General features: G+C 37.4%; 2 protein-coding genes across 6 annotated transcripts in view; one reads left to right on the top strand and one right to left on the bottom strand.

Moving 5' to 3' along the window:
• The first annotated feature begins 4,067 nt into the window (after window positions 1–4,067).
• Window positions 4,068–26,463, top strand: part of RFESD (Rieske Fe-S domain containing) — a 33,829-nt gene continuing 11,433 nt past the window's right edge. The window contains exons 1-5 of one of the 4 annotated variants that reach the window (XM_030927920.1): window positions 4,093–4,151; window positions 10,432–10,554; window positions 11,419–11,594; window positions 11,692–11,726; window positions 13,426–13,495. In XM_030927920.1, the coding sequence (XP_030783780.1) occupies window positions 11,420–11,594; window positions 11,692–11,726; window positions 13,426–13,495 (280 nt within the window). In that variant the 5' untranslated portion in view covers window positions 4,093–4,151; window positions 10,432–10,554; window position 11,419. Of the gene's footprint in view, window positions 4,152–5,966; window positions 6,105–10,431; window positions 10,555–11,418; window positions 11,595–11,691; window positions 11,727–13,425; window positions 13,999–26,463 lie in introns of those variants that run through there. The other 3 variants (XM_030927921.1, XM_030927918.1, XM_030927919.1) reach the window with 3 other exon arrangements.
• The window catches only part of SPATA9 (spermatogenesis associated 9), a 29,826-nt gene continuing 12,881 nt past the window's right edge, over window positions 9,519–26,463 (bottom strand). Inside the window, exons 4-8 of one of the 2 annotated variants that reach the window (XR_749854.2) lie at window positions 21,622–21,717; window positions 16,189–16,330; window positions 13,321–13,457; window positions 12,695–12,859; window positions 9,519–10,549 (exon numbers count right to left, since the gene is read on the bottom strand). Coding sequence is in view for 1 of the 2 variants with exons in the window: in XM_010380600.2 (XP_010378902.1) it covers window positions 16,040–16,330; window positions 21,622–21,717 (387 nt within the window). In the remaining variant the exon portion in view is untranslated. Of the gene's footprint in view, window positions 10,550–12,694; window positions 12,860–13,320; window positions 13,458–15,731; window positions 16,331–21,621; window positions 21,718–26,463 lie in introns of those variants that run through there. The other variant, XM_010380600.2, reaches the window with a different exon arrangement.

Genomic DNA, 26,463 nt, shown 5'->3' with positions numbered 1-26,463 from the left:
TATGTGTTCTCCCTCTCACGAGGGGTCACACAGACTGCATTCTTCCTCCAGAAATGAAAATGTAGAAACATGCCTGCAATGTTTTTGCCCAGGAAAGACTGAGACTCAGCAGCCAAAGGTTTTATAGGGGGTTGGTCACAGGCACCTCTGCTTAGCAGGTACCAAGTTCTAGAATGTCAGAAGGAAGGCAAGTGATCAGCATAGAACACATTGTTTGTACAAATAGCTTAGGCACAGTGAGTCACTTTTATCATTTAGGGAAAGCTTTATATGTGTAGGTGTAGGTGTCGGGTAAACTCACCTGATAGCAATAATTTATGCATACCCTCAGAATGACCCCATATGGCAGATGCACCTGAATGCATGTTCTGAGCTAGGGAATCTGGGAGTAGCCAACCTGGAGAGTAATTCTTTGTCTATGAGAAACACGTAATACAGGGAACTGAGGCCCTGAATTTTGGGATACATGAAGGTTGCCAGGTGGAGATTATTAGGGGGAGGGTGTAAAGTGAAAATACCATGTAAACTGCATGATGGTTGCAGGCGGTTGCAGTTTTCCTGCCCAGCCCACCACCACTGGACTCTGTAAGCACCTAATAAAACACCATGTTTTGTTTGCTGGCTCTAGGTCTGTTCTTCGGCCTCTTGAACCTGGTTCCTTTCCTACTGAGGTTAATGGGGCTTCAGCACAACAGTAAGAGACTGTTTACCTGCCAAGTTCTCACATGTCAGCGAAGGGCCAATCTTGCAAGCAGAACTTTTTAAGGATAGCAGTCTCAGGTCAGTTATGTGAACTCCTTTCTGTATGGGCGGGCAAGAAGGGGTGCGGTAAGGAAAAGGGAGGAGTCAAGGAAGACATCCAGATTTCTCCCTTAAGCCTGAAGATGGACAGTGTTGTCACTTATAGAGATGGAGAAGACAAAGAAATGCAGATTTATGGGAGAGAACTAATATTTCGATTTTGAACACAATGAAATTAGAGATAGCTATGAATTATCAGGTCAAAGTATTGTATGTTATAAACAACCTTAAAATTCCAGGGGCCTTAACATAATAAAAATTTATTTCTCACTTAAGTTATGTGACTTTCACGGCTTAGTGGAAGTTAGGGAATTGGTGGGGTGATGTGGTCTCTGTTCTGCATAGTCACTCAGGGACCCAGGCTGGTGTAGGCTCCACCATGCAGAATGTTGTTAATTCTTATGACAGAAAAAGAGGCAACTGGAGAAGTCTCATCTCAGCTTTTCTGTGCTTCAGTCTACAACCCATTGTTCAAAACTGGCTATGTGGCCGCAACAAACTGTAAGTGGAGCTGGAAAATGTGGGGTAGTCGATGGGATGTCTGGTGAGCACCACTGTTTCTGCCACAATAGCCCCATGGAAATGTCAAGTAGGCATCGCCAACAAACGTATGTCTGGAGACATTCATGTAGGAGTCATAAGCACATAGGTGGTATTTAGAGCCACCCTCACTGTCTCATAATCTGAGTTCCAGGGCCTAGTAAGGGCAGTATTATCACCTTTTTCTGGTGTAAAGGAGTAGGAAATTCAGATCGGTGGACACCCTTCAAACTTCCCTATAGTGAAACTAGCAGCACACAGGTGCCTTCACTAGCAATCAAAACAGATTTTGGCTTAGGATTGAAGGCAAGTTTTTAACTTCTCTAAGAGGGGAGTCTTGGTACCTGAAAAGTCTGCCTAGAAACAGCCTGATGCTCACGGCAGAGGGACTAGACTCACAGTTTTCAATTGAAACCATACATGAAGATATTGAGAGCCAAAATCAGGGGGAAAGCTGGCCACAGGTACCACTAGGTGTCACTAATAGGCCAAAGGTAGAAGCATAGAAAAGACTAAAAGAACAAATGAAGGAAGAAAAGAAAAGGTAAAACATGCCCCAAGTTGGCCACAGGTGAAACTTGGTGGTAGCATTGCTCACATTGTTCTATTGAAAAAAAAAAAAAAAAAGGCAAAATAACAGTAGGAATCATGAACTTTATTCTAAACAATAATGACTTCCAAATAGACTGGATGGATTCTTGCTGTTACCTAATGTGCACGCCTGTGTGTGAATGGTTTTGTGCATTTGTGTGTGTGTGTACTTGGGAAATGAAGAAGGGTAGTTTATTCCGACCTCCATTATAGCTTTCCAAACATCACATGACTAACCATATGAATACTTTTGGTAGAGATAAAAGAAAGTTTCTCTTCTTTCATCCTTCTTGTGTGCATATGCATGTATAACTACTGAGGTCTTCAGTTTATTCAAAATCAAATTTAAGGTCGATGGATCTAAGATGTGTCCTTTTTTAATGTCCAGAATATGACAAAGTGAAAAAGGATTTCTAAAATGGCAAACCTCGTTTAGTCCTTCGATGACAAGCTGGGGACTGCTAACACCTCCACGTGCCAATAAAATCATTTGGGATGACTAACAGATAATGGAAATTGTAACAATTCAAAATATATTTTATCTCTTTGATAAGTGATACATCAAAACTAGATAGTTAATTTGTGTTTGGGTCAGTGAAACAGATGGCCAAAAGGGAAATGACCCTATAAAATATTATTGATCACCCTAAAACTGTACTGAAAAGAAGAGAATCAGAAGAAACTAGCACTGGAGGCAAATTATTCTGAGCTATTCAGCTTCTTACAGGTTGAGGCTCATTTTTAAAAATGGCATTTATATAGCACGCTGAGGTATAATGGACAAAGTTCCTGGGTTTCGGCTGCCCTAGGTTCACTGGGCCACCCTAGAGCCGGAGATCAATATGTCACCATACTAAATACAAGTTGTAGCGTTCAACCTTGGGTTCACACTGGAATCACTCAGGAAGTTAAAAACATATATTGAATCTGCCCACCCGCCCCCAACCCCAAATAAATCTGTGTTTTATTTTGTTGGTCTGGCATACAGACTGGGCATCATGACTTTTCAAAACTCCCAAGCGACTCTAAGGCATAGCCAGGGTTAAGAACCACTGCATTGGAAGGTAGTCAAGGAAACGTTTAAAAACTTAGGCTCATCTAGTTCCCCAGCTCAGAACACAAATATGAAGGTTTGGTGGTTTTCTTTGTTGTTGTTGTCAATTCAGGGAAGTATAATGAAAAAAAAGCAAAATTGCAAAGTTCAAAATATAAAAGTGAAAACTCTCCATCTCCTCCCAAAGCAACCAATATTGTTTCTTTTGATTTTTCGAGAAAAAGTTTATATACATACCTGCATGTTTGTATTTCAAAAAATAATTTTTGTTTACATTAAAGACAGCACACCGCATATAGTATTCCATGCTTTGCCTTTACTATTCATTACATCATGAACCTGTCCTTTGAGTATACAGTACACAGCCACGAAGTAATTCACGTCTGTACTGCTGTGCTGTGTTTTATTGAACCATTCCTCCGTGTTATCACTTTAGCTATTTAGCTATTCTCATTATTTCATTGCAATAAACATCCTTTTTTTTTTTTTTTTTTTGAGATAGAGTTTCGCTCCCGTTGTCCAGGCTGGAGTGCAACGGCGCAATCTCGGCTCACCGCAACCTCTGCCTCCTGGGTTCAAAGCTCTTCTCCTGCCTCAGCCTCCCGAGTACCTGGGATTACAGTCACGGGCCACCACACCCGGCCAATTTTGTGTTTTTAGTAGTGACGGGGTTTCTCCATGTTGGTCAAGCTGGTCTGAAACTCCCGACCTCAGGTGATCCGCCCGCCTCGTCCTCCCAAAGTACTGGGATTACAGGCGTGAGCCACCACGCCCTGCCTTAACATCCCTTATACATGGATTACAAGCATCGCGAAGACCTGCAAATATTTGCATAGGGTAAATTCCTGAATGAAATCGCTAGGCGCATCTAAAATTTGAATAAATGTAATGAGACCAACAAACATCTAAAAAGTAAACTGATGCTATCCACATTTGTCAAGCACACAAGTAGGCCTCCCCGTTTGAAGGTGCTGGCTAGGCGCTGTTGGCCAGCGATCTCTATCAACCAGGGTCAACTGCCGGCAATGCCATAGAGGCGGTCCTGGGGGCGGGCCTTCTCTGTCACGTGGACGGCCTTGCCCCGCCCCGCCGAGGCGCCGCGCGAGTCTGGAGCTCTGGCTCGCGCAGCAGCGTCACGCGGAGGCGGAGCGAAGACTCGGGGACAGTAAGTTCTGTTCTCGCCGGGCAGGGGGCGGGCTCGCGGGACCAGCTGCTTCCGGGCGGGCCGCGGGCGTGGACTCAGCATTCTGGCTGTGGCGGGGTTGCTGGCCTGTGGCCTTTGCTCCGGGCCGCTGCGAGGCCTGAGGCCCTCCTGGGTTTCGGTTCAGCGTTAACTGTTAACCCGCCAGGGCAGGCTTCCGCCCAGGCACAGGAGACCCACTGAGCTTGTTCACCTTGAAACTTGGGCCACACCTGAGACCTGCCACCTCAGGGGGGTATGCGGGTCGTTCTAACAAGCTTTCATGGCATTTGTGCGCTCTAAAGTATAGAAGCTGCTCCAGGCTACAGCAGCCCCGGCCGTCCTGGAGATACTCTCTCCTGGAGTCTGTAGTGGAGAATTTACAGCACCTGGACAGCCACGTGCAGTCTCCGAACTGCAGGCCGTCTTTACCGAAATGTTAAACACAGCTTGAAGTTAGGCAGGATAACTGCCAGAGCTGGATGGACCTTAGAGGTGCCAGCTAACGCGCTTTGAGCTTTTTCTGTGTTAGGCCTGCTGTAAACATTTGACGTGTGTTAAAGCATTTGTGTGCTTTACCCTATGTGCACCCCGATGTGGCGGGCCCTTCTTACAGTAAAAGAACTGCAGCACAGCGAAATTAAGCAACTTGCCCCAAATCACGCAGAACTGGGATGCAAACCCAGGTCTAGCTCACTCGTGATCACATCTTTGGTGACATATGTAAATATCAATATATATCACCAATTTTTTTGCTTTGCTAAAATTTTGTTTTGCTAAAAGGTTTTTGTGTCTTCAGGGTAGTTTACTTGCAAGCCCCATGTTTTTATAAAAAAAATTGGGTGCTACCTGAATAAAACTAATGCCTACCCCTTGACGGTTTTGTGAAGACTAATGAACTATTATATTCAAAGGGTCCAAGCAGTAGGCACTTACTGAAGGACAGCTAGTTTTATCCATTATTATTCTGCCATTCAGAAACTACTAGGACATTTTTCTTCCCTGCACCTAAAAGCAAGGGTGTCATACTTGAGATAAGCATTCTGATAATGTGTAGGCAAAGTTTCCAGACTTAGTAAAAGCACCTTAGTCATGGCTCAAGAGGAGTGACAAGTAAGTACGTTTCACTTCGTGTCTCTTTTATCTCCAGTGTCTTGTGGAAATTTGAGTTACACTAAATATTTTTAAAAATTCAACTTGAATTTATTTCCTGTATTGGAAAGGGATCTAATAGTGTCCGAGTATCCATTCAGCTGATTTGTAATTTTATGTGGAGTTAGCACCTTTAGAAACCAATTTTAGGGACAGGCCAAAAATTTTTCTCGATGAGAACGTGGAACACAACAACTAAATTTTTCAGGGGGAGGTTTTCATCTAGCCCCCAAACTGGATGAGTCCTTTAATTTTCTGTTTCATTCAGTTAAGATTCCACTATCTTAAAGTAGACTTAAAACCGAAATACATTGGGAGTTTATGAATAGTTCATCAAAATAACGATAATTAAGGTGAACACATGGGCTTTTCCTGTTGTCTGAATGGTTCATGATATTCACAATAGTAAGAATAATATGGGTGTTAAATGTAAAAAGTCATCAGATATTATAAATAGTACCATTTAAGATACATAGAGGAAACTGTTATTTGACATATAAAATAATACTTTCTAAGCAAAATGCAAGGCCATAATCATAGTTCTCTGCAGCCTTTATCGTTTAGCCCCAGTCTTCTCTGCTCCTTTTTTTTTTTTTTTTTTTTTTTTTTTTTTTTTTTGAGGCGGAGTCTCGCTCTGTCGCCCGGACTGGAGTGCAGTGGCCGGATCTCAGCTCACTGCAAGCTCCGCCTCCTGGGTTTACGCCATTCTCCTGCCTCAGCTCCTTTTTTATCAGCCCCTTCAAAGTTCACCAGTTTTTCGGGTTGGAGGCAAACCTTGCAAAGACTGTAAGTTTGTAGTGACTCAAATTTGAGAAAGGCCTGTATTTGGTTCCCATTTGTTTGGGAGTTGGGAAAACATAATTAACTTTTGATATTATACTATATCTCTTGTATTTCATTACTTTTTGATAGTACTTTTCTATTTTTTGCCTGGAAGGGGGAAAAAAAAAGAACTATTCATTTATTTCCTCCTTTGGTGCCAAGTTTTGAAATTAGCTGTACAAAAGTCTCAAAATAGTTCATTCATGATCTATGCACAGGCACATTCTCTGAGGATAGAAAGGGCAATTTTATTCCATTTTTCTTGGGTTTGGGGTCATTTGCTACATAAATATAAATTAGGATACAACTTAAGTCTTGAAAATAGTAATTTTAAATATAAGAAATAAGTATTTTTAGACATTTAAGAAATGTTTATTATCCCCTTGCTTTTCTTTATACATTTACCCCATAGTACATATATCCATGAATAATATACTGTTTGGTTTTGCCACTTTCGTGATAAAAATGGAAACATACTCTGACTTTTTAAATTTTTCACTTGCAGTTATGTTTTTTGAAATTAATCCAACTTGATGTAGAGATACATTTTTCACTGCTGTACAGCATTCCATTGAATGAACATATACACATTCCCTTCTACTGTTGATGGGTTTTGTGTTGTTTTTGTTTTTTGCTATTATAACTATTCTTGTGTATGTTTCCTGGTATATCTGTGTGCATTTCTGTGGCATATACCCAAAGTGGGATTATTATTATTATGTTTAACTTTACGAGGTAATGCCAAACTGTGGTAGCACAAATTTATGTTATCACTAGCAGTTCCGTATTTTCACCAATACTTGGTATAATTTTTTGTCAGCCTGGTGGATAGAAAATAGTATCACATTAATGGCTTTGCTTTGCATTTCCTTTGTGTTTTCGTGCTAATGAGGTTGAGTGTCTTTACATATATTGGCCATTCAGATTTCTTATTTGTGAAATGTTTGTTCATGTCCTGCCCATTTTTCTATGATTATTTGTTATTTTTTTACTGGCCTATAGGAGTTATTCATATATTCTGAATCTCAAGCCTTTGTCAGTTATATGTATTGCAAATTCCACATTTCTTTCTTTTCTTTTTCTTTAGCCTGTTTCCCCTTCTTTCAGTTCATTCCTTTGTCTGTTCCCATTTTTCTTATTATTATGCCTCTGTTCTGTCACAAAATGTGATGAAGGTTGCATGCCCAACTCTGAAGGTAAATACTGCCACCTGAGCAATTTATGTTCTTTGCGTACCTGCCAAAATCAAATAAAACCAGATGACCATTCAGAGATAGTATTCCTGCCTCCTGTCAGCCATAGCTAACCCAGAAAATCGTGGCCCTGGTCCTCTTTGCCTTTGCTTTAAAATAATACATTTTTCTTTTTTATTGTGAAATAATTTTTAAAAACAGCATATGTATTTTGTATCCCCCCATTTTTAAAAAAATTGGTTAGAGCAAGAATTAAAAATGCAAACTTCAGAGTGCAAATTTGACATCCCTATAATTTTCTAAGCTTGATGTGTGTGATGCCTTCCTTTATACATTGAATTCAAAGCCCCTGCCTCTCCCCATCAACACACGTGCACACATGCACAAACATGCACACACATACCTCTCTATCTACAACTCAATTTTGGAGCCCAGACTTACAATGATATCTGATATTTGTCTTCCACGTGGCTCAGAACTATTTCTCTCATAATAGTGACCTATAAATTCTCTTTTTCTAAAGCTCACTCCTAACGCACTAACATAGAGATTTTACTCAATAATTTTTGTTTTATAAACTTACTTTTTAAATGAACCATGCTCTTTTTCTGCTAACATTTTAAAACTTCCAATCAGTTATACAGGATTAAATAAATATTTAGAGAAGCCATCAGGAAAATTCTCTGCAGAAGGCCTAAAGTCACTTGGCACTTCCATGAAAACATTTTCTCTTTTTTGGGGAAGGGATTGGCCCATAGTGTGTAACCAGTCTAAGCTAGGTACACTGAGGTACAAATGCCTTCTTTTAAGAAGTTGGATAGGGCCGGGCGCGGTGGCTCACGCCTGTAATCCCAGCACATTGGGAGGCTGAGGCGGGCAGATCACGAGGTCAGGAGACCGAGACCATGCTGGCTAACACAGTGAAACCCCCGTCTCTACTAAAAATGCAAAAAATTAGCTGGACGTGATGGCGGGCACCTGTAGGCCCAGCTACTTGGGAGGCTGAGGCAGGAGAATGATGTGAACCCAGGAGGTGGAGCTTGCAGTGAACCGAGATTGAGCCACTGCACTCCAGCCTGGGCTACAGAGCAAGACTGTCTCAAAAAAAAGAAAAGAAAAAAAAAAGAAAAAAGAAAAAGAAGTTGGATATATGTGTTTTTTATGTAAAATGGTAACCTAAGACTTGAGTGGAATTAAAATGCAGATTCCTGTTGATCAAGGAAAGGTACATTATATTGTTTAACTTCCTGTGAAATACTACAATATTACTATATTTGAAAAAGGCATGGATGATGAAGTATCTTCCTAAAGTTAGAATATTTATTTGAAGTTGACACCTGGTTTGTAATTTTGTTAAATATTTGTAGATAAGTGTGTGTTTAATATCTTGAGCATTTCACAGCAAACTCCTTTCTTAAAAAAATATTTTTAGAGACAGGGTCTCACTCTGTTGCCCAGGCTGGAGTACAGTGGTATGATCATAACTCACTGAAGCCTCAAACTCCTGGCCTCAAGTGATCCTCCTCCCTGGGCCTCCTAAGAAGCCAACCCTACAGGCAAGTACCAACCCACCTGGGTAATTTTTAAAAAACATTTTCATGTAGAGCTGGGTCTCGGTATGTTGCCTAGGCTGGTCTTGAACTCCTGGCAAGTGATCTTCCCACCCCGGCCTCCCAAAGTGCTGGAATTACAGGTGTGAGCCACTGGCCTGAGTCATTATTTTGATGCAAGGACAGGATCAAACCTATAACCCTTAAGCCTGTTCCTAAAAATAATACTGAGGTATTTCTTAGTCTTGATTTTTTTCCCACCTTTTAATTTCTATATTTGGCCAAAAGGATACTAAAGAGTAGACTAGGAGATAAACTTTAGGAATACAGGGCAAAAAGTGTAGTAATGGTTATATCTGAAAATAAGCTCTTACTTGAATACTAATCAGTATTTGATTTCTAGGAGGGTGGATGTATAGGGAGTGAATGAACTTACAAAGAGAAAAGGGTACAGGGTAGGCCCAACTCTTTATAGAACAGCCATAGTGTCAGGACAGTTTCCTAGGATCCTCGAGTTTTCTTCATGTATTATTTATTGTTTAGTACACAGACGTGACCAGCATTGGAATTTATTTGGCCTTATTGCCTGCCTTTTTTTTCTATTTGCAATTCAAGGAGAATATAAGATAGAGAAGAAAGCTGTGAATGAATTTCATTTGATTAGCAATATATTGGATACTCTACTGGTCTTGCGTCTCTACAGCCCCTCTTCCACCTGACCCCTAAATGTTGAAGTGCTTCAGGAATTGTCTTAGACCTTCTTCCTTACGTACACTTCCTCTCCAAGTGAGTCCATAGAATTCTATAACCTGGAAACTCCCCAATTTTTCTCTCTAGAAATTCTCAACTTTAGTCTCTTATATCTGGTTGCTGACTTGATATCTCTACTTGGATGTCTCTGTGATACCTTAAACTCAATATGTGAAAAATGTATATAGCTCTTGATTTTCCATCCTGCAAAAATACCATTGATTTCTTGGCCTTTCTCATCACAGTCTTTCGCACTACAGTTCACCTAGCTGCACAAACCTAAAACTTGGGGGTCATCTTTATTTATTTTTCTGTAGCATCTTCATTCTAGTTCATCAACGCAACTTCTCTGTACTATAAGATTAAAATAATACCTCTTTAGTAACATGGAGGATTAAAGGAGTTAATAAATAAATGTAGTCTTAGAATAGTGCCTGGCACATAGTTAACACAATATAATTGTAGCTACTGCTGCTACTGTTACTGTTACCTTTTCTCCCCTACAGCGTCAACCCCCTGGGGCAAACCACCATCTTTTTCATGGACCCCTAGCTTTCTGATTTCTGTGCATTCATTGTTGTTTTGCTATAATCCATTCTCCACAGAGCCGGGGCATTCTTTCAAAAAGATATCAAGTCACACTTTCCTGCTTTATACTCTTTAGTGACTTTCCTTTGCTCCTAATAGAGTAAAATCTGTACACAGCACTGCACAACCTGGCTCCTGCCTATTTACCAATCTTGCACATGATGCTCTAGTCTTCTGGAACACATTCACCAAGCCTTTTCTTTCCTTCAGGCTTTTGTATTTGCTATTGCTTCAGTATGGAATTCTCTTCCCCCAGCTGTTGGCATGTCTAGTTCATTTGCATTTTGGGCATTTCAGCTCAGCTGTCATCTCAGTGACCAGTTTTTATCTGAGGTAAGAAAATGAAAAGTTTTCGTTCATACCCATCTTCTGTTGCTGTAATAGCTATCTGGTTGTGCCTGTAAGAGCCAACTGTGTACTCTAGGCAAAACCAAGTGGACCACCTTAGCCAAGAGGCTGAAGACTATTCAGACAATCAAAGAATCCTGCCTTCAGCAGAAGGCTGAGAACAATGCAGATAATAACTGAATGTTGTTTAGTGTTAAATTTGATAGGAAATAAAGGGATAGTGAAACTTAAATTTCTATGTTTTACAAGTTCTGAAATTTCCTTCTTGACCTCGAAATGAATCTAATATAACTCTAGCCTCAAAGTGAGGAATCCTCCCTAATTTTGGCAGTCTTTAAGAGTCTCTAATGCAAAGTAATGACTGTCTACTTAATGTAATCCAGTATTTATGGCTGGGCGCAGTGGCTCATGCCTGTAATCCCAGCACTTTGGGAGGCTGAGTTGGGTGAATGACTTGAGGTCAGGAGTTTAAGACCAGCCAGGCTAACATAGCGAAACCCTGTCTCAACTAAAAATACAAAAATTAGCCAGGTATGGTGGTGGGCTCCTGTAATCACAGCTACTCAGGAGGCCAAGGCAGGAGAATTCCTTGAACCTGGGAGGTGGAGGTTACAGTGAGCTGAGATCATGCCACCGCACTCCAGCCTGGGTGACAGAGTGAGACTCTGTCTCAAAATAATAATGATAATAATAATAATAATAATCCAGTATATATAAATGTTTTATGTAGCTACAAAAAGTGCCTCCATTAATCTTGAAAAGTCCAAACTATTCATTCTTATGGAACCAAAGAGTTGGAACCAAATTAGTGAATACTTCTTGTAACTTTCCTTCTTTATGTTCAACTAGCATGAATCTTGATGGCTCCGCACAAGATCCTGAAAAGAGGGAATATTCTTCTGTCTGTGTGGGCAGAGAAGATGACATTAAAAAATCTGAAAGAATGACAGCTGTTGTCCATGATAGAGAAGTGGTCATTTTCTACCACAAGGGAGAATATCATGCTATGGATATTCGCTGTTACCGTAAGATTTTATTTTTCATTTGTAAAACTTTATACCATAAAACTATCAAAATTTCAGTTTTTTTAGTGACTGCAGGTAATATCCGATTCCTTTTCAGACTCAGGAGGACCTTTACATTTGGGAGATATAGAGGTATGTAAAATTAAATTTATTTTCAGCAAATTCAGCATATACATATATTCAAAACTAATTTATAGTTGGTTTCAACTATATTTTAATGCTTTGAGTATAATTTCAAGTATTCTGGGAATTCATAAGATAAATATGAGAAATATGCATATCTTTTGACCTAGCAATTATACTCTATATCTATTCTATGACCATAATTGCACAGATGTTTAAGTATTTGTATAGGAATGATTCATTGTAGCATTATTTATTATAATGAAGTGAAGGCAATTATTCATTATAATGTTTTAACAATAGGAAACTGGTTAAATAAATTATGATACAACCATGCTGTGGAATAATTGTACCATGCAATCATTAAATTAATGAGGCAGATCTATATGGGTATGGAGAGATGTGAACAATGTATTTGTGACTAAAAAAGCAAGTCATAAGATAATAGTCTTATGAGATCTCATTTTTTTCATCAAAAAGAATATTCACTTTTTACTTTATACACTCTACATAATTTGAATTTTTTACAATGAGTATATATTACTTTTATAGCAGAAATATACAGTATAAATATATTTTTAAAGAAATAAACCACACGGTAGTCTTTACTGAGGAAGAAGTTGTCTTTGCTTCCTTGGATTCCAAAAGTAGTCACCTAAATTTCTTCTTTCTTCATGAAATTGGTCTCTCTCTCTCTCTAACTAATGCAAAGTACAAGCTTGAACATAGCATTCCACTTTCTCTACACTTGATGAGTGTACACACCTGTCCTCATGTTAAAGAACATATGTGTATTTTTTCTATTTTTTCCCATTGTCCAAAACCACATATGTGAATCTTTGCTGACAGTTTTATGTAATGTAAATCATGAAACTGTGAATCTTTGCTGACAGTACAAATCAGTCACCAAATGAAAGTACGAATCAGTATTCCTGCACTTTTGGATATAGAGGGGAAAAATGAAAGCACCCACTTACATTTCTGAGCTGATAATAGTTTCATAGAATTTTCCCTAGTTGCAGTCCATAATGAGAGCTTGAAGACCTTGCTCCTCAAACTGTTGTCCATAGACCAGCAACTTTGGTGTCACATGGGAGCTTTTTAGACATGCAGAATCTTGTCACCCCAACCCCTTAGACGTACTACATTTAAACAGAGAGACATACATTGAAACAAGATCCAGGTGCTTCCTATGTTTGAGAAGCACTTCACCAAGACAGTTAAAAAGTTGAGAATTAACAACTTTGGATCACAGATTGCTCTTCTATTATCATATGCACTCATGCCTTTAGTAACTCCTTTTGAATTTATATCCAAACCTTAGAATTCTTCTAGAAGCTAGTGAAAATTCCAGAAGCTAGTGAAAATTCCTATAGAAGCACTTGAATTCCTTGCCCCATTTCTGTCAAGGAGGTGACATTAACATCTAATAGATAACCGCACAGCTGCAGTCACATGTTTCAGTTGCCTGAGCATGTCAGTCTTCTGATAGAGCTCTAACTGGCTTTCTAATCAACTGTAAAAGAGCTTGATGACTCTTCTCAGATTAGGATCTGCTTTATGCTGTATAATTTGTAAATAGGAGGAAAAAAGAAAAGCTAACCTGTTTTTTAACCTGGTTCTTCTGCAGCAGATTCTCTTCAGAGTCTATTGTGTATCAAGAACATTTGACATGTCGGAATATTAAATTAGTTATTCTCTTCCCCAGGATTTTGATGGACGACCGTGTATAGTTTGCCCCTGGCATAAATACAAAATTACTTTGGCAACAGGAGAAGGTCTGTACCAGTCTATAAACCCTAAAGATCCATCAGCAAAACCCAAGTGGTGCTCCAAAGGAGTAAAGCAAAGGATTCACACAGTGACAGTAGACAATGGGAATATTTATGTGACTCTTTCTAGTGAACCTTTTAAGTGTGACTCTGATTTTTATGCCACTGGAGACTTCAAAGTAATTAAGAGTTCTTCCTGATAAAAAAAAAATATATAGAAATGAAAAATATTGTGTATGCTTGAAAACATTTTTAGAATAACTGCTTCAATTTTAAAGGTGATGAAATTTTTCAACATAGGCACAACTATTTAAAACTCATATAAATTTGAGAGGTTTAAGAGCACACATACTTAGTATGATGTAAGGATTATCAGGATCAATAGAATACATTTTATCTAATCTTCTGGATTAATTAGAACCTGAAGGTTATAGGTTTGGGATGTTCTGTTTAAGAAGGATGAAAATAAATTTGGAGTAAACAAATAATAGGTAAAAATTAAGGTTTAGTAAGAAAATTTTTTTAAATTTAATTTTTAAAATAGGAAAAAATCCCTGTTTGATGTAGCAGACTTAATTCTGAACACATTTTAATATATACAAAGTAGACTATATAATGAACTTCCATCACTCAGCTTTAACAGTTATCAGCATTCTTCCATTCTTGTTTTATTTATACCTCTATGGATTCCCTACCTCTCCTATTTGATTGTTATTTTTACATTTTTAGGTAAAGTTTAAATACATTGAAATGTTCACATCTGAACTGTACAACTTTCCCAAATAACATAGCAGACTTTTTATACTTTAAAAATACCTCCAAAAATGAGATAAGTTTACCTGCTGAACTTGAAAATAAGAAACTTAACCACTGTGCTAGACATCAAAACCAAATAAACTTTGGCTTAGTTTCTCCATGATCAAGGCAGATCTTAAGTAAGGAAGCCAGACACAGCTGCTGCCCAGCCATGAGAGATGTAAAGTCTCCTATTCAGTGAGCCAGTGTACTTCGAATGCCTATATGAAATTTTCAAATAAAGGTTTTAAAAAATTTTTTAGAACTTTATGTGAATGTATGCACAACTAAGTGTCTCCTATAAATATTATAGAGAGGAGATCTAGGGTTTTGTTCCTTGGAGTTCCCAGGCAAGGTTGATGTTCAGTTGGTTCACCCTGGTTTTATCACGTCAGTTATTTATGGTCAGTACCATTCAGTTGCCTGGTGCTCATACCATACTAGCTGAAATGTATTTAAAATAACACCCCAGACACCCACCATGCAAAAATCAGCAGCACATAGTGGTGATTTTTGCATGGTCAGTGCTCACGCAAAAATCACCACTATGTGGGACCAGAAATAGCCAAAATGAGTAGATGATGTATTCAGAGTGAGAAGAACTTTTTGTCAAGATTGGAACCTAGTCGCATAGCACAGTAATATGTTTAGAGGAAGAGAATTACATTAAGAATCTAAATCTAATACTTAACATTCTAAAGAGCTGACCTGGACTCTTTCCCTTGGTTATTATAAAAATAGTAAATGAGTAAGGTCTATATAGTAAAGACTCTGCTTACAGGGACCTTTGCTACATATTATTACACTTCCTTTTCTGTTGGAGTATGGATAGCATGAGTAGCACTTGGTCCTCATTTCTCAGACAACCAACGAACCAGACTTGTGCTTTTTATAGATACTGTTTGTGGCAGCAACTACTCACTAAGTACAGAAAATATACTATCTCTCAGGAAGGTACATCCCGGTCTATTCTATCATGTGATAATCCTTCAATGCCCAGTCAGGTCTTAACATGTGTCCAGAATATAAAATGTATAGAAGAAATCAAAGTACTTTCTTCAGGCAAAAACTGTAGCCCTGGTTTGCAGGAATAATTACAGAAATATTTTCTCGTAAGAGCCACTGGGAATAATGAGTAGTGTGCACTTGATTTTTCATTCTAAATTTGTATCTCTAAATGTAGAAATAAAAAATATCATATCATGTAATGTCTTCATATACAGAAATCTTCTCATCACATTTGTAAATATTTTGTTTTATAAATTTATGACATCTGTGAATTGCAAATCCTTCATAACTTTACAAGTGATTTACAAAATAATAATAGGCAGACTCAAACTCTCCAGTCTGCATATAAAAAATAAATATCCTTTTATTTTTGATATGCAGCATCTTGATAGGGCTTTTTTTTTCTCCCAAGTAAAGAATTAGACTCTCAAAACAAGTCTTTAATAAAAACATTAATGTATTATAAATATGCTTATATTATAAACCACAGTGTAAAGTCTCACCCACCAAAGGATGGATTTTCTTGTTCATTAAAAGTATATAGTCAGTACCTATATTCCACATCAATATTCATTTTATTTACTCTATCATGTAAATACTAGAAAATGACATTTTAATAGTAGCCCCCTTCTCTTTTTTTAAAGAAAGCAGAGCAATTCAGAATATGTAAACTAGACTCTGAGTTTTGTCAGATGAAATGTGCCATTAAATAGATAACTCTTAGGTTCTGTTCAGTGATATCTGTATTCAGATTTGCTCATTCATTTCAGCTGATTGGTCAAACACAGAATGTAAAACTTGGATCTTATTACTCTGCTTATTAGCAAGAAGCTTGGGGTAATCTGAAATGTCTGGCTTCTCCGGCAGTGACCTGTAAGGTTTTGCTTTGATTTCACCTTCAGCAAACATAGGCTCTGAAAGCACAGGCTCAGAAAAGGCTTTTCTACAATTTTCACCCTCCTCTCTGTTTTGCCTTATGGATTCTTCTTCCTGGAAGATGTTCTTTATCTTCTCCAGCACAGCATTAACACAGACCGCCTATACAATAAAAATAGTTTGAAAAGTAAAGTTTCTTTTTAAGCTACTAACCGCAGATTAAAACATACAATATAGTGTTTCACATAAAGTCATTTAATCTACATAATCTAATAAAAAACACTTCAGGACCTGCAGGCACATAATATAATAAGCATTGCCAGATTGTTCTAAATAATACAATCTAGAGAGCAATTTAAAACCTAGTATGCTTCCATAAATGTGTTTTACATCTTTCCCCCCAATTCATTAGATGTTTTGCATCTTTATTCTCTTGATGTAATTAAATGAAACATTTTCTGAGAGATGGAATTTGTCCTCAAACATGTTTTTCTCAAAGTAGTTCTTTTGTTTTAATTTTCTTCCCCCTAGACTTTGCTTATACTTACATGCACAATGAAAGAACATCAGCATATCAGTAAGAATTTAGTAAGCTGCTATCAATGGTTTCTGAGCAAGTGTGTGATCACTATCCCCTCCAAAACTGCCACTCAGTACTTTAAGGAGAAGAGTGTCAAAAATAAAACAGAGAAAAATAACTTCAAAAATTCAGAATCACTAAGGACTGCATTAATTAAACTTACTCTGTAAGCTTACTAATGATGAAGATGATGATGATGCTAAGTATTTAAGGCAAGCAATGAGAACAGAAAATTTATGAAATATGAGAAGACTTAAACCAGTTTATTTCACCAAAAAAATGCCTCAAGGTAATATAAAGGATTATAAACACATACAACGTTTCCTAAATTAGAGGTAACAGCCAAAGGATTGAGGTCCTCAGGCTTGAACAGCCTCAACTTCCTCTTGCCCTCCTGCCCCCTGCCCCCTCCTTCTTGCCTGCGTCTCACTATAGAATTGAGGAACACAGACACTTTTCCTCACTTCCCTTCAATTAGTTCACTAGCTACCTTGTAGCTAATGAAATAAAATGATATGTCTGCTGGGAAGGAACTCAGAAAGGATTTTTGGAAAAGTTTTTCCTCCTGTATAGACTGTCTTTTCCCTCTCTCTCTCTCTCTCTTCCTGCTTTGAACACTAATAGTATTGTGATGCTTGATCATGAGGCAACAAACCTAAGGACTGAAAACAAGTTTTTAGAAGAAAAGGAGGGAAAGACCCCATTGTCTTAGGCTTTTAGGGCTGCTGTAACAAAATACCATGAACTGAGTAACTTACAATAGAAATTTATCTCTCACAGTTCTGCAGAGTGGGAAATCTGAAAAATCTGAGATCACGGCACTGGCAGATTCAGTGTCTGGTGAGGGCTGGTTTTCTGTCTATGTCCTCATATGGTGGAAGGGACAAGGCAGCTCTCTCAGGCCTCATTTCTAAGGGCACTAATCCCATTCCTGAGGACTCTGTTCTCATTACCTAATCACCTCCCAAAGGCTCCACCTGCTCATACCATCACCTTGGGGTTAGATTTTAACATAAGAATTTGGGGGAAGCACAGACATTCAGACCTGGGCTTTGATAACATTTTGGACCTAACTGTACTAACCTGGGAATTGCCTAACTCCCAACTTCTAATTAAGATATTTAAGTGTTTTTATTGATTAAGGTACTGTCATTCAGATATCCTTTGTTACTTGCACTTTTATGTATCCAAACCCAGTGCTAGAAATCTTTAAAGTCATGACCTTTAGCTGTAAACAGCCTCACCCATTTATCCCAAATACGATAATTTTCTATGAATGTCATGTTGTGAAAAAGATTGGAAAGTTCTGTCCTATTTGAAACATTCTCTCTTCCCTCACCAACAAAAAATTCTATCTGTGCACATTCTAACCACCTTTTTTCCCAGTCAGAAAATGAACGGTCTTGATCAAGGTCAATATCCTTCTATATTTGTTTTTAACCTACATCCTACCATCTTCTCTGTCAATTATTCCTTGTCTCTTCAGCCTCTTTACTCTTGACTGGCTCTTCCCCTGCAATCTATAACATGCTTGAGTATCTTCCATCCTAAAATTTAAAAACTAAAAATCTCTGAAAATCTGCTTCTCTATTGACAGCTACACACTCTCTCTTCTTAGTTAAACCAGATTCTGTTTCCATGTTATTACCTTCTGTCACTCTGAAACCTGCTTATTTCTGTCTTCGTTATTCAGTTTATGCCGCTGAAATAATTTTCGAGATGGTTAACCTCGACATCTTTTTTTTTTTTTTTTTTTTTGAGGCGGAGTCTCGCTCTGTCGCCCGGGTTGGAGTGCAGGTGGCCGGATCTGAGCTCACTGCAAGCTCCGCCTCCCGGGTTTATGCCATTCTCCTGCCTCAGCCTCCCGAGTAGCTGGGACTACAGGCGCCCGCCACCCGCCCGGCTAGTTTTTGTATTTTTAGTAGAGATGGGGTTTCACCGTGTTAGCCAGGATGGTCTCGATCTCCTGACCTTGTGATCCGCCCGTCTCGGCCTCCCAAAGTGCTGGCATTACAGGCTTGAGCCACCGCGCCCGGCCAACCTCGACATCTTTACTACTGTATCTAATGGACACTTCAAATCTTCATTTTACTTGACTTTTCTGCTTGTATTTGACACTTAACTACTGACAACATCCTGAGTCTCTATTTCCTTGGCACTATTTCTCCTGATTTTCTTTCTGCCTTTCTGATTGTTGCTTCTTGTCTCCCAAATGGATTCTTTTTTAGCTTACCTAAATATTGCTGTTCTTCATATTTCTGTTGACTTACCACTCTTTTCTCTTGACATGATTCCACTCATAGGACATTAACATCTAACATATATATTGTTTTCAGAACCAAAATTCTAACCCTGACCTCTCCCAGGCCTTAGATACATATATGACCAGTTATCAGATCATCAAAAATTTGTTTCTATTACCTACTTACAAAGTTCATGGCGTGACAAATTGTGTGAGGTGATTTCAACAGCCTTTGAGAAACTGAAATCTAATTTTTGTGTTAGTCTAGTTTTTATTTCCCCATAGACATGTCATCCTGTTCATTTTGTGCAATGTATTTGCATCCTAGCTTAGTTGAATGCCAATTTTGTGTAAGTTTCACATTTAAGATATTGAGTACTTCTTGAAAATTTAAAACAGTGGCAAAATAGTTGATAAATTTAGTTTTTTAAAAACTGAATTAATACATTTAAAAGTAAGTTCTACCTTTTTTCAAGGGTATTTAGCTATTCTTGACCCTATGTACTTCCCTGTATATTTTAGATCTAGTCCACTTACACACACACACACACACACACACACACACACACACTCACCTGCTTGGCTCTTAATTGGGACTTCTTTTATGTTTTAATATGATATAAAATATTAACAAAAATGTGTAAGAATGCTAACAAGAAAACCATAAAAATGATTAAAAGAAATTAAAGAAGACCAAAATAAATAGAAGGAATAGTATGTTCGTGAACTGGAAAGAGGACTTATTCTCCCAGTTATTAAGATATATTATAAAGCTCCTGTAATTAATACAGTCCTCAATTGGTGGAAGAATAGACAAATAGACCAACTGAATAGAACAAAGAATCTATAAACAAACCCATATAAAGAACACTTGATTTATGAAAAAAAAGTATTCTAGGACAATAGAAAAAGGGCTTTTTTTAAGAAAAAATAGATTAATTGGATATTCATGGGGAAAAATTTGACTCTTACCTCATATTAGTTCAAGATGGAGTATAAATCTAAAGGTGAGAGGTAAACTAATAAAGCTTCTAGAATATAACAGAGGAGAATATTTTCATGACATTAGGTGTAAGTCAAGATTCTTTTTGACATAGAAAGCACTTAACATAAAGGAAAAGATTAATAAATTGGATGACATTAAAATTATGATATGCTTTTATTTATTTTAAGACTGGATCTCACTATTTTGCCTAGGCTGGTCTCAAACTCCTGGGCTCAAGGTATCCTCCTACTTCAGCCTCCCCCATCAGCCTCCCAAGTAGCAGGGATTATAGCACACACCACCATGCCTGGCTAAGAATTTCTGCTTTAAAAGACATTGCTAAAAGAATGAAAAGGCAAGTCACAGAATAAATTTCTCCATATGTAGTCAAAAAAGGCTCCTCGAGTTTTTTAAAGTAAAAATCAAAAAATTTTTTTAAAAAGGTATCTCAATAGAAAAGCAAGAAGAGATTTTAACAAATTCACAAAGGGGATATCCAAATGTCCAATTAATATATGCAGAGGTACTCAATCTCATTAATAATCAAGGAGATGCAAATTAAAACCACTATGTGATGATATTACATTCCCACAAAAATGGCTAAAATGCAAAAGATTGACAATACTGTCAGTAATGATGCAGAGCAACTGGGACTTTTATAAAATCTGAAATTTGTGTTAATTGTTAAAAAACCACTTTAGAAAACTCTTTGGTAATATCTACTAGGTATCAGCACATGCATACCTTATGACCTAGCAGTTTCACCAAAAGATATGTACAGGAATATTTATAGCAACCTTATTCATAGTAGCTAAAACTGGAAATAATCCAAATGTCCATCAAGAGTAGAATGGATAAATAAATGTTGATACAGTCAATCAGTTGAACACTACACAGCAGTGAAATGAGCAAACTACTGCTACAGGCAATGAATGATCTTAAAACAGTGTTGGGCAAAAGACAAACACAAAAGAATATGTACTATATGACTTTATATAGAATTCAAGCAGTCTAACTATCAGTAGTATTACAAGTCAAAATAGTGATATCCTATATAGGAAAGGGAAGTGATTGTGGGGGGCAAGAAAGAGGCTCCTGGAATTATGGTAATGTTTCTTGACCTGGGTAGTATAAAGATTAATAGATTTTGTGATAATTCATTAAGCTGTACACTTTCCTTTTTGTGTGTTATAGTTTTTTTAAGTGGCTATTAATAGAAAATAAAACCCTTATAATATAAAAAATCTTTTACATTTTTCTCATGCACGCATTTGTAATCCAAAATACACTAGTACCTGTGTTCCCCAAAGTGAGAGACCCCAAATGACAGAATACTGAACTTTAGCCAGCCATGGCACAATGGCTGAAACAAAACAACTCTAGCTAAATGAAAGTAAAACTAAATTTCTTGATCAAAATATGCAAGTGGTAATAATAAACTTTATTAAAAATTTTTTTTAGTTATTTAAGCAAACTGGTTTTTGGTAGATTGACCTGGCTTATCAGAAAAGGAAATTTTAAAAATTGTTTTGTGTAATGAGACTGTGAATGGCAACATTAAATATTGTACAGTATACTATTGCACAGTATTATTAACATTACATAAGTAGATTTATTTCTAGATTCTAATAATTTTCTTAACTTACCAAATAAATTAGTGCTGCATATGAAGCATATATTATGCTAGTTAAAGCAGTCTTTGCTGGAAAGGAGATGATTTCAAACAAAGAACCCTTTCTGACCTGCAAAAACAGAAAAGATTTTCTTAATAAACAAACATTTTCAATGTTTCAATGTCATATTTTACAATGTTACTATAAAATGATAATTTTTTTTTTCTAAAGAAAGTCATCTACTTTAGACTATCTGGGCTTTTTCACATTGTGAAAATTGTTTACTTTTCCTTTTTTAACAAGAAGACACTTCCTTGTGCTAATCAAAACCTGTGACAAATCTGTAAAAATCTTGCATTTCTGCGATCTAAATGACTAACTTCTCACAATTACCAACCATGCACACTAGGAGGTGCTGCTGTGCATATGAGAAAAACAGTCTTTCCTTTGTTCAAATTCATGTAAGCATTCTTTACTAATTATTCACAACCTCAGGTAAACAGCAATCAAAATAATAAGCTTTTCCTAGAGATTAATGACCTGCTTGGAAATGTTAATCATGAGACTGCTGAAGGCCAGCATTAACCTTAGATGATCATTAAGCTTCAGAAAATGTTCTGTGCTCATATGCAACAGGCTCTCATGAAACACAGAGAAATTTAACACCAATAATGAAGTTGCCTCTCCTGTATGTCTAGTTTCTGGCAGTAGGTGTACCGGCCTGAAACATATCATCGTAACATATTCAGTTTATACTGTCTCATGGGCCACCTCTGTTGCCTTGAACAGGGTATGAAATGAGGACTTCAGGAAAAACATTCCCTTTCCACTCAGCAGTGAAGTGGCAGTTAGCCAGGCTCCTCTGAAGTATGAGCCAAGCAACTCAATGGCTTCAATGAACTTCCAAAAGGTACAGGCTGTAGCTGATAAAATCATATAAATGCATGGTAAAAACATGCACATAATGTTCATTAGACAGCATTCATGAAAGAGTTACAACATTGAAAAAACCAAAACAATCAATGATTCCAGAATAGTTAGGAAAATTATGTTATATCCACTCAGTGGAATATTATGCAATCTTTTTATTTTTTCAAACCTTTTATGTATTTTTAATTGACACTTTGTAATGGTACATATTTAAGGAGCACAATTTGATGTTTCCATAGAAATCTATGTTATATAATGATCCAATCAGGGTAGTTAGCATCTGTATCACATTGTGCATTTGTCATTTCTTTGTGGTAAGAATGTTAAAAGATCCTCTCTTCTAGCTATTTTGTAATACACAATATTTTACTATTAGCCATAGTCACCCTACTGTGCAGTAGAACACCAGGATTTATTCTTCCTATCTAATTGTAATTTTGCACCCATTTAACAACCTCTCACCCTCCTTCCCTTTTCCCCTTTCCTCACCCAGTCTCTGGGTAACCACTGTTCTCCTCTCTGCTTCTATGATAATCAACTTTTTGTTGTTGTTAAGATTTCACGTGTGGGTGATATCATGTGGTACTTGTCTTTCTGTGTCTGGCTTATTTCATTTAACGTGATCTCCAGATTCATCCTTGCCATCACAAATGACAGAATTCTTTTTGATGGCTGAATAGTATTCAATTGTATATGTAAACCACATTTTCTTTATCCATTCACCTGTGGTTGGACACGTAGGTTGATTCTGTGTGTTGGCTATTGTGAATAGTATGCAGCCTTTTAAAAGGTACTTCTGGGCCGGGCACAGTGACTCACACCTGTAATCCCAGTCCTTTGGGAGACCGAGGCAGGTGGATCACCTGAGGTCAGGAGTTTGAGACCAGCCTGACCAACATGGTGAAACCTCATCTCTACTAAAATACAAACATTAGCCGGGCCTGGTGGCGCATGCCTATAATCCCAGCTACTTGGGAGGCTGAGGCAGGAGAATCGCTCGAACCTGGGAGGCAGAGGTTGCAGTGAGCTGAAATCATGCCATTGTACTCCAGCCTGGGCAACAAGAGTGAAACTCTATCTCAAAATAAATAAATAAAAGGTACTTCTGAAGAACATGTGATAACCTTTTGTTGAACGAACATTTGTATGGCACTGTCTGCCAGGTCCTGTTCAGTGTACTTTATAAGTATTCACATTTAATTCTTAAAACAATCCTATGAAGTTGCTATTATTATTATCCTCATTCCACAACTGGAAAGCAGAAAAAAGAAAGGTAGGCAACTTGCCCCTGGTAATATAGCTGATAAGTAGCAAAGTGAGATTTAAACTGGAAATCGTACTCCAGAGCCCAAGCTGTTAACCTGATCATTAAGCTACGCTGCCTTGGGATACACTACTGCTGATGAAGAGTGGTAAAGGACTGCATTACAAGGATGGACTCTGGAGTAAATAGATGTAGTTAAACTCTAGTCCCAGAGTTCTTGAGTAATGAAATCTTGAACAAATTAATTCTTCCTCTAAGCTTTGGTTCCCTCATCTCCAAATTGAGAATAATAGCTAATGCTTATCTCACAGATTTGCTGTAAAGATAAATAAGAAAATGCTTGTAAAGTTTTTAGTAAAATGTCTGTGCATGGATAGCATTAAGGGACATTATTAGTCCCTTATTAGAGAGGGAATGTTAGTAATAGTAATAATAGAGAAAGATCAAGGTTCAAAATAGTAAGTACAAGTATGATTGATTCCATTTAGATACCATGTAAAACCAAGCCAAACTAATCTATGCTTTTGGAAAAAAAGGAAACGATTATCCTAGCAAGAGTGAGAGTTAGTGACTGTAAGTCAGCATGAGAAGACTTCTTGAGTGCTGCTTACCAAGATTTTCATAGATGTGTTCAATCTATGAAAATTAATGGAGCTATACACTTAATTTGTGCACTATTCTGTATACTTCAGTATAAAAGCTTAAAAATTCTATGTCCAATGTTTTTATGATTAAAATAAACACAACATTGCATAGAAGAAGTTTGGACAGAAATGCACCAAAATTTTAATTGCTGTTATGATTTAGTTATGTTACTTTGTATAGTTAACATTTGTAGAACACTCATTACATGCTAGGTTGCTTTCCTTGCATTGTCTCATTTTATCCTCTAACAAACCTATGAAATATTAAAATATGTCTACATCCTGTTCTAGTATACTCAGTGTTTGCTTAGTGCTGCCACTACTGAATGCAGAACAAAATTGCCCACTGCAATTTCCTTCTTCCCTCTTAAGTGATTTATAGAACAAGGAAACCAAGAATAGGATCTAGCCTAGTAGCTAAGAGTGGGGGGTCGGGGTGCTGGAGGTTGGGGAAAGGCTGTTTTCTTTCTTCCTCCTTTCTCTTCGGGCCATACTAACTCCTAGATGTAGAGATAGGTAGGGAAAGTTTCTGCCACCTCCCTCCGTAGGTCACCTGCAGTATTTCCCAGAATTCCTGGCTTCTGGAAAGAGTTTCCAGGAAATGAAGCAGCTGCTGCTTTTTCTCTCTTGCTAGAAGAATCAAATTGATAGTATGCCTTTGAATCCTACTTTTAGCTACATGGAGACAAACATACAAGTAGAGAGCAGACTCTCTAGGAGGAAGAAAAGCAGATATACCTCCTAGCAGGTGAAAACGTTCTTGAATTTGTGAATATATGAACTCATAGTGGGAGGTCCATGTTCAATCATTGGTAGGCCATATACAATAAAAATAAAAGTGGTGTTGTATGGGTTGGATCTGTGTCCCCACCAAATCTCATGTTGAAATGTAATACCAAATCCCTGAGGCCTCCCCAGAAGCCGATGCTGCCATGCTTCCTATACAGCCTACACAACCATGAGCCAATTAAACCTCTTTTCTTCATAAATTACCCAGACTCAGGTATTTCTTTATAGAAGTACAAGAATGGACTAATATGGGTATCTACATGAGAAATTACTCTTTCCGTTTTATTACATCTTTCTTTCTCAGGTTTTGTCCTTCACCTAAAAGTAAGTAAAGCTGATGAGTTTCAAAATAAATTATGTACTTGATATATGTTATGTTTCTGAATAATTAATCTTTATATTGTTTAAGGGTCATTTTAAATTATTTTAATGCTTTTAATAATTACTTTTTATTCCTGTAACAAGAAAATATATTTCCTCCAAAATATATGTGGTTCCTGGCAAGTAGCCATTTTTCAACTTTATGACTCACTTTAGAAACATGTTTTTCATATTATAAACCATGCTGTTTCATTTTTGTCTTGCTTTGAGCAGGAATAGTGTACCGTAAAAGCTAAGATAAAAAACAGGAGAAATTTAGTAAGTGGCAGTCTTTAGATGATCTTGGCCTATTTCAAAATTTTTATCTCAACCTTGTTATATAATTTCATTTTATGTGCATATTTGAGTTAAAAAATATCTTGGTATCAGTGTTATGTTCATACATTTCTTTTTAAATTTGGTCATGTAAAACGTAAAATATATGGATATTTGAGCAGTAAAAACATTTTGAACCTTTAACTCAACCTTTTCCACATAATTTTGACTGCTTTATCTCATAAAAGAAGGATGTGTGTTCATCTTATTTTCACTATTAAGATAAATCACAAAAAAAGTCAACAGTGAGCAGTTTAGAAAGTAAAGATTCACTTATACATGACCTGAAGGTTGGAGAATTACCAGGCCCCATATAGTTTACATTGTCCAAAACCACCCTGATGAGAGTTACAAGGGGAGTCATAGGGGAAATTCTAACTCTCAGACAAATGTTGCAGGAAACACTGACTGCTGCTTATAGAGAGGTCCAGGAAAAAAAGTATTCCTGTAAGTTTGGAAAAGCTACATGAATGTGTCTTTCCTTAGCAACCTTCAACACCTTTGAATACAGGAAAGACTCCTGACTTTAAAGAAAGCTACCTGACTTTATTA

The sequence above is a fragment of the Rhinopithecus roxellana genome, chromosome 3 (assembly GCF_007565055.1).
Source record: "Rhinopithecus roxellana isolate Shanxi Qingling chromosome 3, ASM756505v1, whole genome shotgun sequence".
NCBI lineage: Eukaryota > Metazoa > Chordata > Mammalia > Primates > Cercopithecidae > Rhinopithecus > Rhinopithecus roxellana.
The sequence above is the reverse complement of the archived record's forward strand: the minus strand, read 5'-3'. Positions and strand labels throughout refer to the sequence as shown.